The sequence below is a fragment of the Callospermophilus lateralis genome, chromosome 1 (assembly GCF_048772815.1).
Source record: "Callospermophilus lateralis isolate mCalLat2 chromosome 1, mCalLat2.hap1, whole genome shotgun sequence".
In the NCBI taxonomy this organism is placed as follows: domain Eukaryota; kingdom Metazoa; phylum Chordata; class Mammalia; order Rodentia; family Sciuridae; genus Callospermophilus; species Callospermophilus lateralis.
Window position 1 is genome coordinate 25,889,124 of NC_135305.1, and position 18,461 is coordinate 25,907,584.

Genomic DNA, 18,461 nt, shown 5'->3' on the forward strand with positions numbered 1-18,461 from the left:
TTAAGAAGAGTTAGAACTCTTCTGACTTGGAGTTTTAGAATTTCTCTAATCAAGCTGAACTATTATGATACCTAAGCATTGCTCAGAAACTCTGGCTTAAACCTCAAAGCTCTTCCTGACTTGAATGATAAATAGTTACCTCCCCATGAGGCCATCTTTTGAAGTGTGGTATAAACACTGTTAGAAACAATGGGTAAAGATAAACCTGTCCATCTGGCTTTTTAGTTTTCCTTCTTTATTTTTGAAGGCTTTCCAACTTTTGATTCTTAATTTGCACACAAAATGAGAGTTGAATTGTTTCTGTAATACCATATGAACACAAGTCATCCAATAAAAACCCACATACTCATGCCAAAACATGATGCTAGAGATAATGGCCCTAAGGTTGCCAGAATTTGGCTTTTAGACAATAGTCAAGGCCACTCTCAGAAACATTCTTTTAAGTTATGTACTTGGAAATTTAGGGAAGCTTCCGCAAATTTTATATCTCAGAAAATCATAATATTCAAGTAATTCTTGGAACATCCAGGACTATATATACCATGTAAATTTAATTCAGTCTTAAATTGCCCAGAGAATAAAATTAACCTCTATATTAATATTCTTTAGTAACTTGAAGTTTCAGAAATAAATTTGTAGCTATGTATATTCTAAAAATGAAAGCCCTAGTCTGTAAAGCAATTATAGTAAGAAAAGTTAATACTTGGGAAAATTTAAATATCACTCAGATTTTCATACTTTTCACTCTTCCTTTTCAATCCAAATTATTGATTGAAAATATTCTATATTTTGTTTTCTCTTAAGTTTGTAACCCTAATGATTTCTTATTTTTCTGTTGTCTTTTGCTTAAGCTCTTCACTTTAAATTTTATCCTGTTATTACCAAAAAAATTATTTGACTTTTGTTTGCATTCCTGTTAATGGTATATTACATTTAAAAGGAAAAAAAGGGAAAGAAAGTGATGAGAAGTTCAAATATAAAGAGGTGGGAGGTGGAAATAAAAACTTCCAGAAATTCTAGATATAACTGCCGCTGGCAACTTATGTATGTTTTATATTTTTTTTCTTTGTTATGATTTATATTTTAACCCTAGTGTATTATAGATAACCTTTTTATGGCACTACTTACATAATCATTTCATTTTGTTTTTATTATTCTAAAATTTGAGTCTAAATATAAAATTCACTATTTTAAACATTTAAAAATACACAGATCAGTTTTTTGTGTAATTATAGAGTCATACAACTATCACTGATATCTAATTCCAGAACATTTTTATCAGCACTAAAAGAAACTCTTATCAATAAATCAAGTTGTCATTTCTCTTTCTTCACCCTAACCCATCCCCTGATTTATTCTGGACATTTCATACACTTGTAACCACAAAATAAATGATCTTTTGTGTTTGTCTTCTTTCATTTAGTGTATTGTTTTCAAGGTTCAATGTTGTTGTTGCATGTGTCACTATTTCACTCCTTTTACTGACTGAATGATATTCCACTGTATGACATACACATCTTGTGTGCCCATTCATCAGTCAGTGGACATTTGGATTGATTTTACATTTTTTGCTCTTATAAATAATGCTGATATAAACATTCATGCACCAATATTTTTCTGTTTGATGTTTAACAGGTACCTGGTATTCATTGTATGAGTGAATCATAATGAATTTCCTATTGATTTACTCCAAATTTTCCTTTTCTTAAACATACTGTTGTATGCCACTTTTACTGAGTACCATAATTTAAAAAGTTATTTCCTAATGATGATAGTAATAGCTAATGAATTATAATTATAATTACTGGAATCAAAAGGTATATACATTTTGAATTTAATGTACATTGCTAAGTTGTCTACCAGAAAGGCTGTACCAACAATAATATATGTGATTGTTCTTTTCCCCATATCTCACTTTTAATTTTGTAGGGGAAAGTATCTTTTTGGCCTTCCACTTATATGTTTATATATATGTACATGTCATATATATGTTCATATACATGTATATATATTGTTATTTTGATTTGTATTTATTTGCAAATGAATTTGAAAATAGTTTCATGTTTATTCTGTTTTTTAAATTCTTATTTATCACCTTTGGCTACTTGTTTTGTGGAGTGAGTCTTTTTAATTACTCTGGGATAAAAGAAAATTAACTATTTATATCACACAGAGCTAGTTTATATATATATATATATCCTGTTTTTATCAATAATGACTTTTTTCATACTTTATTGTTAGTCTCTTTACGTAATTACTGTTGGTAGTTTATTACTTTAATTTATGCTTATTTTCACTAGTTTATGATTTGTTTTAAAACATTTGAAATATTTTTCATACTGTTATACTATTTTACATAATGGTGAATATCAAAAATTCTAAAACAACACCCCCATGTACATGGGCACCTGCCTCTGTTTGAGTTATGTGATTGTCATAGCACTCCCGGTTACTATGCTTGCTCTGGGTATTTCTACTAGAAAAGTAGGGACAGTATCTCAGGTGTTTGTGTTTATTAGAAGATATAGACAAAATGGCCTTTATATTTAAAATCAGACCAGAAATTTCAAGTCATTTTAATCTCCCAATTTATATATTTACTTATTTACAAAAGATATTTATTTATTATAGTTTTTAAGTTAATTACTCTGGGGAAATTTTCAGGTTTAAGTTATAGGAACTTAACTTTCAAAACCCTTTCAAATCAAATTATTGAAAATTTAGATTTGGCCTCTGAGGTAGAGTACCACATAGGAGAAACTAAAGGAGAGTACCACATAGAAGAAAATATTATTGGAAAGACACAAATTCTATTGATAAAATTATCTAAGTTTTTTTTAAATGTCTTTTTAAAATGTATGACAGAGAGTTAAACAAATTGTGGATTCTACCAGATAATCTAGTTTCTTGGATTTAACATGAGCTAATGTTCCCTAGTAGTATTCCATATTAATGTTTATCTGTTTTGTAGCTCTTTGAGTGTTCACCAGAAAAATAATGGGACATTTCTATTTTACCGTGTGTGTGTGTGTGTGTGTGTGTGTGTGTGTGTGTGTGTGTATGTGTTTAAATAAGCACAGAGCATTTTACAGTGCTTATAATTTTCAAGTCAAAGTTTATTTCAGTCATGTAAAGTTCTCTCTTGTAAATTCAGTTACATAAATCCAATAATAGCTTGGGTTACTTTAATTCTCTAATATTGCTCATTTAAAGGAATAGATGTTTCTCATTTTATAGAACAAGGAATAGATTGCACAATTTAGGGAACTATGTTCATTTTTGTAGGCTATAATATCAGTTTCTTCATTTTTCTGATTTTCTAATTTCAATTTCAAGTTGCTCCCTTCAAAATCATTTATAAATTTGTGACTTGTTATGTATTTTTCTTGAAGGACAACAAAATCACGACAAGTTGCTTTACCAAAGCTCTCATGCTAAGTTCTCATTCTAATATATGATTTGTTTTTTGTAATATACGCAATGTTTAAGAATTGATTGCAGTTTAAAATTTTGAATGCCTGTTATTTTTTATACACTGTATTTTTACTCTAAATTTTTACATATCTCTTAATAGTTTCTTAATGAGCCTTGTTTAAATACTTTGTTATAATATAGAATTGTTCTTTTATTACTCTCATTTCCATAAGTTAAAATATTTTAATTTTATGGAAAGTTTAATTTAATTTCCGTTCATTAATAGCTGCCACTATGTAAATTAGTGCTATTTTTCATGTGATTTAATATTATTTTATTGAAAGTTTTTGTATTTCCTTTTTAACATTATTATGACTTTTAAAAATATTTGTGTCATTTAGGTATTTAATATTTTTTAAATTCTTAAATTAATGAACAAATAGCTTTATTGCTAATATATCCACCAGGTAACTATAAATGGCATTTTAAAGCAACCTTTAAAAGTTTAAGAAAATTTCCATATAATACTTCATTTTAATTTCAGAACCTGCTAAGGATGAAAAATGGTCACATAGAAGATTTTTTTTATTATTAGCTGAAGTACAGTACATATCACAATTGTAAAATACTGTTTCACTGAATAATTTTTCTCATATATAAATACTGCTTTGAAGATTCAAAATTTTGGATAAAAACTTGAATTAATATTATTAGTAACAGATTAAAATATGTTCTATTCAATATTGCCAATTAAAGAGAAGCCTATGAGAAGCCTGAATTACTATTTGTTAATTTATAATTAGTTTTTTTCATTTGCCTTACAAATGGCAGTAAGTTTACAGATTCATTGAGGAGTTTTTTAAGTAATCCATATTAGCACATTTAAAACTAGAGCCATCTACCTGCAACTGCATTAGAAAAATTAGCAACACACACACACACACACACACACACACACACACACACACACATAGAGAAGAGATGGCACATTTAGAAATAGAGGTACCTACCTGCATCTTTACTAGAAAATGCATATATACACACAGAGAAAAAGAAAGAAAATTAGAATAAATATAGCAGAAACAAAGAAGTTTATCTTCAGCATAATTGTTAACAATTACTGAATTAATTGATCATCATAATGTGGTTCAATCATCAAAGAAATAGAAACTAATTGAAAGCTAGAGTTAGAATAGTGCTAACATGAAAAATATGGAAGAATATTCATATTCATGAATTAGACTCACATTTGCCTTATCACCAAGGCAAATTCATTTGCTTAAAGCCTGCTTAGTAATCTTTTCTGTAATGAGGGCTAATTTTGACATTAATAAGAAGATTATGAAGTTGTATTAATTTTCTTTTCTTTGAAAGGTACATAATTTTTGGATTAGGAAATCCTGTATCTTCAGTGTGATTAAGCAATCTGTTGTGTGTTCATCTCTCAGTGGATTCTTCTTTTGACTAAAACTTCAGAAACTAATATCTGTCTGTATTATGATCATAATAGTGTATTTGAATGAATTTTGTTCTTGAACAAAATACTTTTTGAAATTGGTTTTCTAAGCTACTTAATGTTAAAGTACTTTTAACATTACATATCTTATAACATTATATATACTTATAGCAAAATGTTTTATTTCAATTGCAAATGAGAACCTTTTCTACAGTCAAGCAAGCTTTGGGCCATATTGAAATAATGTGAACTTTGTCACTCATCTGAGGTAGAGAAAGCAACCACCATGCTAAGGGTTAAAATTTTATATGAAAAATATTTACTCCAGATACAGTACATGTTGCACTGCCTCATTTCCTCCTCTTATTTCTGGAGCTGTCAATGAGAACTCAAAATCAACCAGGAAAACAAGCTGACTGATTCTCTTCCTTCTGTCAGGTCCTGCCTATAGCCAAAGGAGTAGATCAACATGAGGGTACAGGGGAAAGGATGTGTGCTGGATCTTGGCACGTCTCTTTGGGCCTCTCTTTTCCCATCTATAAAATGTGAGAGTTGATAAAATTTGACTACAGATAATTTGGAATTTAGTGAATTGTTTGATCTGAATGCTTCTGATTGCTTTTAATTGTTGTAGAATGAGGCATTAAATTAGGATCAAAGCATTTATATACCACAAATAACTGGAAATGTTTTAATTAGTAAAAAAAAATTTCTTGGTCTTTCACAGCTAAGATGAAAATAATACATGTAACTCGGACACAAAGACTAGCATACTAACAGCTTTTAAAAATACAGTCTATAAACTGATTTTTATAATAGATTCAGTAATTGTTTACCAGTTTGTATGAGGGATTGAGCTATAGCATAAGTCTGGTCATGCAATAGTTTATTTGATAAACTTTTTGAAGTAAAATCCTTTAATATTTTTATGAAAATTGTTATTGCTTTGCTTAATTTTTGGATCTATAAATCACAAAATAAACAACCTTGTTTCATGGTAGAGCTAATAAATATGGCTTAAACATTAAGAACTGATATTATTTTCAAGGAAAAGCATTCTGTTTTGATTTGTACTTCCGTATTGAGGAATTTTTGCTTTAGTTTTTTGTAGTTGTAACAGGAACATTATGTTCTAATATGGACTTCAACTAGGGTACTGAATTATAGATCCTTTTAAATATGTGTTTCAAAACTTAGTATTTGTTAAAATGTTACAAATGGATGTAGGAGAATAAAGAGTGAATGGTAGAGACATGGATGTGGGAGACTGTGTAGATCTTTCATTTTTCTATTCTCATTATTTATTTTATTTGTCTTTTCGCAGTATCTAAGTATTTGGAGAGGTGTGGGACCATGTTGTATTGGAGATTTCAGTGTTTTCTCATGAGATGAAAAAAACATCATTTGTTGGGAATGGGATTCCAGAAATTTGTCTTTGGAGTTTTCCCATATAATTATACTAGCTGTTTTCAAATAACATAGCAAAGATTTATAGTGGTGGTTGTTAAAAATAATAAGTGGAAATTAGCAAATAAAGAAGTATTTTCCATAGGGTAGGAACATGGTGAGTGTGGTTTTACTTAATAATAGGAACATTTTACTTGATATCAAAGTGCTGTCCTCATATCAAAAAGAAAAGGACACAGAAACCTTAACACTAAGTGGGCAAAAAAAATAGAACTGTTCTTTTAAAATGCATTTGTTTATAACTTATAATGAAGTTAATGTCAAAAACTTTTTGTATTTATTTTTAAGGTTAAAAACTTTCTGAGCCAGATAGTCCAAAAGTGAGTAATTTTTCCTTACCAATCTTATTATAAATTCTGAGGTATAGAATGAATAAATTCAGTCAAGGTGTTGCCCATTTTGAAGTCTGCTGTCATCATCAGCTTGTTACTTTGGGGTAAGTATGATGGAGGTAGAAATCAACATGGAACAGTTATTGCTCACTTATTGCTAAGACCAGGAGATACCCTAGCCTCTCCAAAAGAACAGGTTGCAGCTGACCAGCTTGATTTACTTGTTAAGCGTAGATCACATTCATCCTAATTTAATTCATTTTATTTGGTAGGTAAAAGTGGTGTTTACTGTTTCAAGATTATGTATAGTCATCTTATTTGGACTATTCAGTTTGGAATTATAAACTTAATGGCAGGTTTCTTAAATATCTGTTTTGTTGTTGTTGTTCATTTTTTTTAAAGCGATTTCTCAAAGTTGTAGATGGCTGGTTTATCTCCAAATACCTCTTCAAGGTACTCTATGTCTGTGATGTCTCCTGCCGCTGAGCTGCACAGGAGCATGGCATTGACTTACCAGGGAGGGCTATAACAGATAAGTGATCTTTTATAGTATATTGCATGGGTTTTGCAAAGCTTTCAGTTAGTTTTTGTTTTTTTAAAACCCAGAGAGCACAAGTACGCTTATGCTAATTTTTAAATTAAAATCTCTTTCTAAACCCACACAATATAAGTATGTATTATTATTCCTTTCCCATATGACCTTGTATATTTCTATTAAGTTCCCTGGTTTTAATCATTATTATTTTTTTTTACTTATGCATATCAGTGTTCTTTATATTTTATTATAACTTAATGACATAAACTTTATTTCCTCAATTTTGTAAGTGCTGTATAATAGTATTTAATTACATGCAAACTGGGGACTCAGGGAAGTTATGTGAATTTTCTCATCTTTCAGTAGAACATAGTCGGGAGCTATTAACAACAACTGCTTTGTCATTCTTGAACCACTAGTGAGAATTTTATTTTCAAGTTTCTCCCAGGTAGAATGCATACTTTTATATGCTTATTCAAAATGTTTTTTTATTGAGTTCCTGCTATATACAAATCACTGGTGGCCCTTTCTGCTTCTGGTCTAGCCTTTTGTTATATTTTTAATTAGAAAAGAAATAGTCATTATTTTCTTAAGATTATAGTAGGATAAAGGATGAAATGTAGGAAACACATGTCTTTTCATTTCCTTAATCCTGATTCCCACAAGTAATCATTTTAAACAATTATTTTTGCTTTATGTTCTATATCTGTAGCCTTAATGACTACTAAAACAAGTCATGCTTTATTTCTTCAGGGTTATGCAAATAGGTATAGCTCTCTGTATACTTTGGCCTTCAGTATTCTAATTCAGTCTACCAGCATTTTAGGTATTATGTTAATGCTTAATGTTAGTGTAAAGAATAGAAAAACATCATTGTACTCCAATTGGGAGAGTTTAAAATTGCTGGGCTAAAAATCTAGTGAGTCAATTAGGTTTTCACATTTTTCTTGAACCTGGTTATCCTGTTTTTTTTTTTTTTGTTGTTGTTGTTTTGAAAAAGTAATAATTGACTCATTTATTGGTATAGACATATACTTAAGATATCTTTATATGTTTTATATATTTATAATATATTTCATTCCAGATATTAAATTATCTGTAACAAAAGATACTAATTATTTTCTAGATGATGTAGTGGCTTGATGATTTGCTTCAGGCTAGCAGTGTAAGTACAATTGTTTCAGATTCTGTTTAAAGTATAACAAATTATTTTTCAGTGTTGAATGTTGTTCCTTTTTTAGACTATTAATATGAGATTTTAGGTAGAAAATTAAAACTTAACCTTCAAAGTTGGGTTATCTAAAGGTAAACCTCAACTAATGCTAGTAATACTTCTGTTAAAGGAAAGGATCTGACTTCTTGGAAATGTGGAAATTTTCTTTTTTGTAATAAAAAGATAGTGGAGAATGTTAAGCTGGCTCTTCTAAGTTGGTAAAAAAGGATTGAAACTATAAAAATTGGAATATTACTCAGCTTTAAAGAAGAGTAAAATTATGGAATTTTCCAGTAAATGGTTGGAGTTGGAGAATATCGTGCTAAGCAAAATAAGCCAATCCCACAAAACCAAAGACTGAATAGTTTCTCTAATATGTGGATGCTAATTCACAATAAGGCAGGGCGCACTAAGGAAGAATAGCATTACCTTAGATTAGGTAGAGGGAAGTGATGAAAGGGGAAAGGAGGGAATGGGTAGATAGGAAAGATAGTAAAATGAAACAGACATTATTACTGTATGTGTATATGTGACTATATTACCAATATAACTCTGCAACATGTACACTCAGAATAATTATATCTCATCTATGTATGATATATTGAAGTATATAATTTCATTCTACTGTCATGTATAATTAAAACAAAAATAAAAATTATAAAAAAATTTAAAGTGAAAAGTTAAAAGCTTAATATCTAAATGTTAATACAGTGTCAAAATAAAACCATAAGTAACCAATTTCCTTTAAGTATCTACAACATTTTACATTATCAGAGTAATTTGTTAAAATTTGGTGGGACTAGCTTATTCTTCATACCTTGTTTAGATAAACATCAGCTCTAAAGGTAATAGTCTTTGCTCTTGTTAGGTAGGTAATACATAACTTAAGTTATGAGACCAGCTTCATTTGTCATTACAAAAGTGGAGAAAGGAAGTCAATTTACAGATTCATTTATATTTTCTGATACATTGTTAAAAGATGATCCATTGTTAGCCACTGTTTAGTAGAGAACTATAAAAAATTTAGTTTCTGTTCCTAGAAGATCTGATTTTGGCCACAAAACAAGATACAGGAAAGCACAGATACCTTATAGGATATGAATACACGTCTCATTTTAGAGTATAGAAAAGTTAATTTTAGAGTAACATTGGACCCTAGAGATCACAGACCAATTTTTTTTGATTGGGGGTGGGTACTGGGGATTGAGCTCAGAAGCATTCCACCACTAAGCCACATCCTTAGCCCTACAGTTCTCAGTGAGTTGCTTAGCGCCTTGCTTTTGCTGAGGCTGGCTTTGAATTCACGATCTTCCTGCCTCAGCCTCCCTAGCCACTGGGAATACAAGCGTGTGTCACCTTGCCTGGCCACAGATCATTTTTGATACTGAAAATGAGGTATTTTTGTGGGAAATACACCATAGCTGTCAGTAACTGATTGTCTTTTAGTCCAATGAACTTTTCACCACATATTTCTGCTTAAAATTAACTGAAATTGGATTGATGGTTTGAGGGTAAGTTTTGCAAAATTTTTGGTAAACAGTGACAACTTTTAAGAATACTTATAACTGAAAGTATATTATACATCTGTCTTCATCTAGAACTTTAAAAAGAGAATTGTTAGTAATAGCGTATCTCGTCTTTAGAATAAAATTTCTCCAAGACATAAAATAGTTTCTTGCTATTTGATTTGCTTTTGTGGTTATGTTTAAAGAACATGAAAATATATTAGGAGTGGTTATTTGTTACTTCAGTCTTTATTTTTAAATAAGGCAAGATTACCTTGTAGCTTTGGTTTTTTACTCTTCCTGTTAAAAATTAGTTATGAACTTTTACTAGTAATAAATCTATGTTGAAGCAAAAGTGATATTCAAATAATGATAATATCTGAAATAACCAATTGAGCACTACTGTTATATTTAATTAAATTTAACTCCCTGTAGATGTAGAATGATTTCAGTAAAATTCTGGGATATGTAGAAAATTTACATGAGAGGTTATTTGAAGGGAATCTACTTTCACTTAAAGTCCATCCTTCTGAATGTGAAAAGTTCAGTGTCTTGAATAAGATTCTCATTTTGAAATGTTGCAGGCACATGGACCAGGAAGAAAGATCCTTACATCTTGTATGTTGAATTGATAAGTTGATAAAAGTGTTGTGAAGATAATCTGGTTTATTTAAGGCCCTGCAAGTCCTGATGATATGCCATCTGTTTAATTAGTCTCTCAGACTGTAATCTGGGAAATCTTGCCATTATGTTTTGGGTTAAAGTCTTATAGTCAGTGTAGCCTACCCATAGCACCAGTCCTATGGGTTTGGAGTGCCCACTGCTTGTTCAACCCATGCCTTGATTTGTTTCCTTTCCTCCATAATGGGGCTTTGTTATATTTTAGAGTTTTGACAGCTATACTTTAAAACTTACAAATTATTTTCCTCAGACATTTGGAACTCTTGAGAAGTTTTCAAGTTGTATTGTAGGAAAGTAAATCATCCTCTGTGCAAAAGGGCTAGGCTCTTATTTATTTCCTTACAAAGGAAATTCTTGGTGTGGAAATCTTTGCTTTACCTTTCTCTTTGCTTACCTCTCTGGGTGGTTGCACTAGTTAATACAGTGTTGCCTTTTCTTTGCCTGCTTCTCTTACTTTGTCTCCGGTATTGCCTTTTACAGAGATAACTCTAGCAGAGAATTCTTATGATTCTTTCTTCTCTGACAGTGTGTAGTATTCTGTTTCTTGGTAGCTATACCTCTCATTGAAAAAATTATAGAATGTTGCCAGAAAATGGAAGGCTAGGAAGACTAGTTGAGACTAAAAACATTTTGAGGAGATACATTTGGAAGCGTTGATATGGTGAAAGGTTGGATTAGAAAGTAAATTTCAAAATTTTGTCTAAATTCTCAGCAAGTAATGAGAAAAATTTAACTTTGCATATTATTCCTACTTGTTTGTGGTGCAAGGGGAACTTTTTTAAACAGTAATAACAGAAGCAATAATGATCACTTTTCTAATATTTGATATTAACTAGGCTCAATGCTACTTTGTCTCATCTAATCCTAATGATATCAGGTAGATGCTAGCATTATTCTCAATTTATAGAAGAGGCTCAGACTTATACAATGAATTTAAGTTATTTGGTCAATATCACATAGCTAGAACTCCATCTAGTTAAGATCCACCTGACTCAAAAAACCATGTTATTAACCTCCAAGGCATCCTTACTCCCCTGTATCAGTCCTTCAGAGGGCTAACAGGTGAGTAACTTGAAAAGCATCCTTAAGACACACTATAGGGAAGTATTATACCAGGATTTTTTTTCTTTGGCCTGGAGTGGGGGGTTGGGGGGAAGACCAGGGATTGAACTCAGAGGCCCTTAACCACTGAGCCACGTCCCCAGCCCAATCTTTGTATTTTATTAGAGACAGGGTCTCACTGAGTTACTTAGTTTCTCGCTTTTGCTGAGGCTGGCTTTGAACTTGCTATCCTCCTGTGTCAGCCTCCTGAGCTGTTAGCATTACAGGCGTGTACCACCGCATCTGGCAGCAGGAATTTTTTTACCTCAGAGAAGAGAGTGGCCAAAGGAAACTGATGGAAAGAGATTAAGAGGAAGAAGAGAGATTTAAATATGCTTATAGATATCTATTTGTAGTAGTAAGATATGATTTTTAAAGAGATACTGAATTATTTAGTTACTTGAATAAAGATTTACATGTGCTTTTGTGTTTTTATTTATATGTAGACACAGGTAAATATGTTTGTCTAAAATATTTGATATTTGTAATCTATATACAGACAACTCAAAACCAGATTCTCACCAAAACTTACTCTGAAAATACTTTTAAATTTTAAGGTTTTATGCTCATTGTGATTAAGATGATTTGTTTTGTGCTTATTTATCAGTTTATTTATTGAAAAAATAAGTAATTTATTGAATGCCTACTGTGAGCCAAACATGGTGTGAAGTGCTGGAAATTGATTGAAAGGAAAATAAGATGCAATCACTGCCTTAGTGATTTTATCACCTAATGTGAGATAATCAAGTAAAGAAAAAAAATATAATGAGTAAGCACAGGGTGCTGTGCCAACCAGTGGGACTAACTGTAGAGATCTCACACAGCTTACTGGAAGAGAGGGGCTTTTAAGATGTCCTGAGTGCTGAATCATGACTGTTTGGATTTCTGTTGTTTGATTAACCATCAGTACATCATTAGAAATGCCAGGGAAACATTTTTAAAAATACCCATGCCTGGGCCCTCCCCTAATGGTTTTGATTATTCAGTTTGCAGGAAAACCAGGGATGAGTATTTCTAAAGGCAGTCCAGTTATTCAGATGTGCTGCCCTTGAGAACCATTCAAATAGCATCTTAGACATTGCTTCTAAAATGGTGCTTGCTGACAGGAACACTTTTTGATGTCTCTGGAAAGAAGTTATTACTAGGAAAGGGAAGGTTTGAGATGAATAAATAATTCAAAATAAAGAGGCACATATTTAAAATATAAAAGCAAGTCTTTCTATATTAAGATTTAAGCAACTTCCCTGGGTAAGATGACTTATCACTGCAGACAAATGAAGAAAGATGTCTCTTATATCCCACTTAAAAATATAAGTACAAAAATGGCTTTCATGAACTGACTACTCAGAGCCCTACATAGAAATATTAATACAACATACATCTAGTGGAGCATTTGGTCATAAGTAGATACATAATTACCCAAATTTGAGAGATGATCATGGGAAATACCTGGAGTTGTCATGGATTAGTGACTAGATGAGAGCAAATGGGTAACATAGGGGAGCTTTATAATATGTTTAGTAGAAGATTGTGAATTATCAGTGAATATGGGATGCTAATTGATTTTATTTGCTTATTGGATAGAGCATATATTGTTTCACCTTTTGAAATAACCTGTAAAGAGGGAGAAAAGAATTGACAGTATTTTTTCTGTTTTTCAAAGTAAGGTTGAAAATTCACCTGGAGATGTTTAACTCATATACAGGAAACATAAGGAAGGTCTTTTGTGCATTTTGTAAGACTGTCTTAGATAATAAAATATTGAGCTACAAGATATTTTTAGCATCTAATTCCTTTTAATTTCATTTGCCTTGATTTTATTGGTAAGAAAAACTGTGATCCAGACTCATTAAGTCAGTTTTCCAAAGTAACACAACTAAAGGTAGAATGGGATTAGATTTCAGAATTTTCAACACCTAAATCCATATCCTTTTTGCATTAGCACACTATAGTATTCTTTATTTTTCAGAATTTTATTGTTCTTGTATTTTTAATTTTCTATTCCAGTTTTCTTTTATTTTGTATTACAATTTATCTCCTGAAGGTCAAGTAACCTGGTTTGGTTATGAGAGTCCTCGTAGCTTCTGGGACTATATCAGAGTGGCTTGCCGGAAAGTTTCTCAGAATTGTATCTGCAGCATTGAAAATATGGAAAATGTCAGTTCCTCTAGAGCTAAGGTAAGACATTGATAATATGTAATATGTATAATCTAGTTGTAAGAGCTTTTTAACATATATATAAAATATTTGAGTTTTTTGCTGTAAAAAATTTCAGAACCCTCTTTTTTTATTTTTTTCATTGAAAGTAGTTATTCTAGAATGTTCGTGAGTCTTCACTGTGCATCTTGAATAGCAGGAAGATATGAAACTACTCACTACAAATTTCCTTTTAAGAAGTGTGATAAAATATTTCCTGTTTTAACATCTTGAATTATCTAAGCCAGTGGCTCTCAAACAGTGTCCTGCAGAAATCTGGGGGTCTCCAAGACCCTTTCTGTAAGGTTCTATGATCTCATGTTATTTGGCTTTTTACTGTGTTAATATTTGCACTGCTAATGGTAAGTGAAAATCCTCATGCCTTGGTACAAATTGAGGTGGTAGCAGCAAAGTGAATTAGTAGTCATTGAGTTCTTCCTTACCATACACTTATCATGAAAAAAGCCAGTTTCCTGTAAGAATGTCTATGATGATGCAGTAAACCTTAATTTTATTAAATCTCAACTTTTGAGTATATGTCTTTTTAATTTCCTGAGTGACAAAAGGGGAAATAGGCATAAACATTTCTGTAGCATATTGATATATTATGGTTACCTGGAGAAAGGTAGTTAGTTCTGCAGTGTTTGAATTGTTTGAATAGTCTTCATTTAAGACTTATTTTTACTAGAAAGAAACTTTAAAACTATATTTTTTTTAGATTTCATCATTTGGCAGACATTTTCTTGGAAAAAAATGTAAAGCATAAGCTTTCTTCCTGGAGCAATCACTTCAGAAAGCAGCTGACTATATTCATTGCTAGTGGTAAAGCTAAAGCTTTGAAGTAAGAACTCCACTTTTGGAAAACTTAAATTCATCATCTTAGTCTTGATGACTTGATAAAGGTTGATAAATACTTTTCTAATAACATGGTTGCTGATATTAGCAAATGCAATTTTAACTATTTAATTACATTTTTTAACATTTTGGCAGATCTGTAAACTCATATTTTTATTATGAACAATTCCTGAAATTACAAGATCATTTGTGGAAAGAAGATTAATTCAAAGTGCCAAATAGACTAAGGAATTTAATGTGATATAATGCTAAAAATTTAATGATTTGGCTACATAGTCCACGTTATAGCTGCCTTTTAAGAAATTATTACTTACTGAGATTTGTTGTAGATTCCAGGGAGAATATCTACACTTATCTAAAAAGACTATTAAAATACTCCCTTTTCCAACTATGTGCAAGGAAAGATTTTCTGCCTATACTTCAACCAAAACAACACATTTTAGCTGATGGAGTGCAGAAGCAGATGTCTAGTTCTCTTTTATTAAGACATTAAAGAAATTTGAAAAAATGTAAAATCAAGCCACTTGTCTCACTAATATTTTTGTTTATGGAAAAACAGTAATTTTTTCATAAAATGTTAATTTATGCTAATATGTTTTTAAAATTACCCAATGTTCTGAAAATTTTTAGTTTTAACTTATAGTAAATTGTGATATAACCTGTGTAAAGGCTTTTTTAGGGTCCTCAGTAATTTTTAAAATTGTAAAAAGACAGCTACTGATCTATATCAGCTTTAATTAGGAATTTTATTTATATTTTTTATTTGTTTATTCATTTATATTTTTATTGAGTTTAAATTAGTTATGTATACTTTGACAGTTGACATAATTCAGTTTATTTCTTTAGAATTATAAAATTGTAACTGCATCTTGGTTGAGTTTGTCACTTCTACTTTCATGTTTTCTTATGATTTAAGAATAATATTTTAGTTTCTTTTGGTTAAGATTAGAAGACTAATTATAATTTGGATGAATCAGATCTATAAAAATAAAGTTTTATGATACATAAACTTTCTCATTTTCAAATTTAAAGTCAGAGACATGTATATGACAAGTACATTCTAAGTCTCTTCAATAGAAGAAAGGGTATATTTTTAGAACTAGCATTTCTTCAAAATACAAAAGATAATTGAGAAGTTAACAAACATTAGAAATGTAGCATTTGGATTTGGGTGGACCAAAGGAACCAAACCCTGGCTGCCCACCTCTCTTAATGAGACTCTTGGGAATAGTCCTAGCAAAACAGGATGTTGTCCTGCAGAGAGGTAATGTTTATTCTGTAAAGAACTAGTGTTGAGTATCAAAACACCACAGAAAAATTATGTTCCAAATCCTGTATTTATATCTTTGTTTTTCTCATGCCTCAAACAGATTCCAGTTAGTGGAGAGAGAGATTCTATTATTTGCTTGATATACTGGGAGAAGTCTGTGGGCAAAAATTAGATCTGTCTTTATTCATTGCAGTGAGGAAAGCAAAGTACTTAATCAGTAGTCACACTGTCAAGTATTAGGATTGACGAATTAAATAAATGCTTCAGATGGCAGGTTTGTAAAGCTGTAGCGCTTCAGTCTTAAAGAACTTCTTAGCATATGTAGATATGTAGCACTGCCATCCTGCCTTAACACATGAGAAAAAATATACTAGAGTGGAAGCACCAAACATACCTGATATTAATTTATAGCTCAAAGTGCTTGGGACCAAAACAGCTTTATTTTTAAAATACTATATAAGGGTCTGGATTTACTCTGATTACATTTTTAGTGTTGTACAGATGACAGTTCAAGATGCACTATGGAGCAATGACCAATTTGATATAGAAACATTCTTTAAGTGTTTTACCTCCTGCCCCACTGAAGCCAGTGCTGGGGATTGAACCCCAAACCTCATACATAATAGACAATGCTCTACCACTGAACTATACTCATAGTCACATTCTTTAAATTTAGCTGAATTAATTGAATCAGGATTGTCTGTGTCCTGGTACCTCTGTGCCACTTAAACTCATATTGGAAAAACTGGTCACCGTGAGAAACCTGAAATTAATCTCTTTAGGTTAAAAGACCATTCCCTTTTTTTGGTTGGTTTGTGACAAGTTGAGTCTATTTCCCAAATCTAAACATAGCATAAGAGTAGAATGGAATATTTGAGCTGAAGATCACGTCCATAGTCTCCCTCTTAGGTATGCAGCATGCCTCTTTTTGTAACATGCAGGGCTTCTGAGACATGGAATTACTATCCTAAACTTACTTGTATTTCAGACTGGAATTAGCACTCCTAGAAAATTGACTTCATCTCAACAGTCACCAACTTATTTCATGCTTTTCTGAACTCATCTGAATCTGTTCTTGGGAAATTATTTATAAGCATATTAGATGTTCTGTGATGAAAACCACCACTAATTTTATCTTTAGTACTACTTTTACTGTCTTTGCACTTACTTCCCTTGGTTTCAAGTTAAAGAAATCTTTTTTTTCTTTTATTATTTTCTTGATTTCAAAATATGAGCCCTTTTTTTTTCTTGAGTTCTTATAACCTTCTGGCATATGTTGTGTAGGGTTCCCCCCCCACACTTTTTCTTTATTTCTTTTTTTTCCCATTTTTGAGAACCTTTCATTGCTTTTATTTTATTATTATTTTTAGTTGTGTTGATTTTATTCTTTAAAATACATGACAGTGGAATGCATTACATTTCTTATTACACATATAGAGTACAGTTTTTCATATCTTTGTATATAGAGTATGTTCACATCAATTCATGCCTTTATACAATAGTAACAAAAACAGCATGGTATTCTTTATTTCCTAAGAGCAGTTTTTAGCAAGGTTTGGCTTTCCTAGTTTGTGGTTGCTTTTGCTATATTCTATTATTGTGGAATTGAACATACCTAAACCATTTTCTGAATATACTAGTCACATCATCTAACCATATACATACAATGCATACTACATACTTCCACCTATCAAATTTTATTGAGTGCCTCCAATAGGTAAGAATTTGAAGATAGTAATACAATCTTATGACATATATCCCCAATCCTTTTTTTTTTTTTTTGGTCTCCTTGCTTACTCTGTCCTTCATATGGACCAGAATATCAAATAATTATAACTTTATAATAAGATAGTATTGAGAAGGAAAAATTTTAATTATTATTTCCCATTATTCAAAGCCCAAATCTTTTTCTTCTCTCTTAACCTCCACTTGAAATTTCCTATTCCCAAGTCTTTATTGTGTTGGTCCCAACTTTGAAAGAGTGTCAAAAAACCTTGAGAAGCTTTAAAAATAAAAATAGCTGGGCATGGTGGCACATGCCTATAATCCCATCTGCTCTGGAGGCCAAGGCAGGAGGATTGCAAGCCAGCTTCAGCAAAAGCAAGGCACTAAGCAACTCAGTGAGACCCTGTCTCTAAATAAAATACAATAGGGCTGGAGATGTGGCTCAGTGGTTGAGTGCCCCTGAGATCAATTCCCAGTACCCCCCAATAAATAAAATAAATATAAAATAGTTTCTCACACAGAAACTAGAGATATTCGGATTCTACTTATTTGTTTTATGTAGTATCCATTTAAAATTCTAGCTTCAGATGAATCATTCTAACACACTGTTATCATTATGTCATTATTTCTCTCTACTTGTTAGCAATAGCTTAAATACTGAACAACTATAAGCAAGTTACTTATCTCCTTCAACAAGTATATATAGAATAC

General features: G+C 31.2%; 2 protein-coding genes across 8 annotated transcripts in view; one reads left to right on the forward strand and one right to left on the reverse strand.

Moving 5' to 3' along the window:
- The window catches only part of Abcb1 (ATP binding cassette subfamily B member 1), a 179,584-nt gene that overhangs the window by 152,960 nt on the left and 8,163 nt on the right, over window positions 1-18,461 (reverse strand). The window lies entirely within an intron of this gene.
- The window catches only part of Rundc3b (RUN domain containing 3B), a 139,442-nt gene that overhangs the window by 37,362 nt on the left and 83,619 nt on the right, over window positions 1-18,461 (forward strand). For 4 of the 7 annotated variants that reach the window (XM_076860714.2, XM_076860732.2, XM_076860748.2 and 1 more), the window contains exon 3: window positions 13,749-13,882. In XM_076860714.2, the coding sequence (XP_076716829.1) occupies window positions 13,749-13,882 (134 nt within the window). Of the gene's footprint in view, window positions 1-7,071; window positions 7,123-13,748; window positions 13,883-18,461 lie in introns of all 7 variants that reach the window. The other 3 variants (XM_076860698.2, XM_076860703.2, XM_076860740.2) reach the window with 1 other exon arrangement.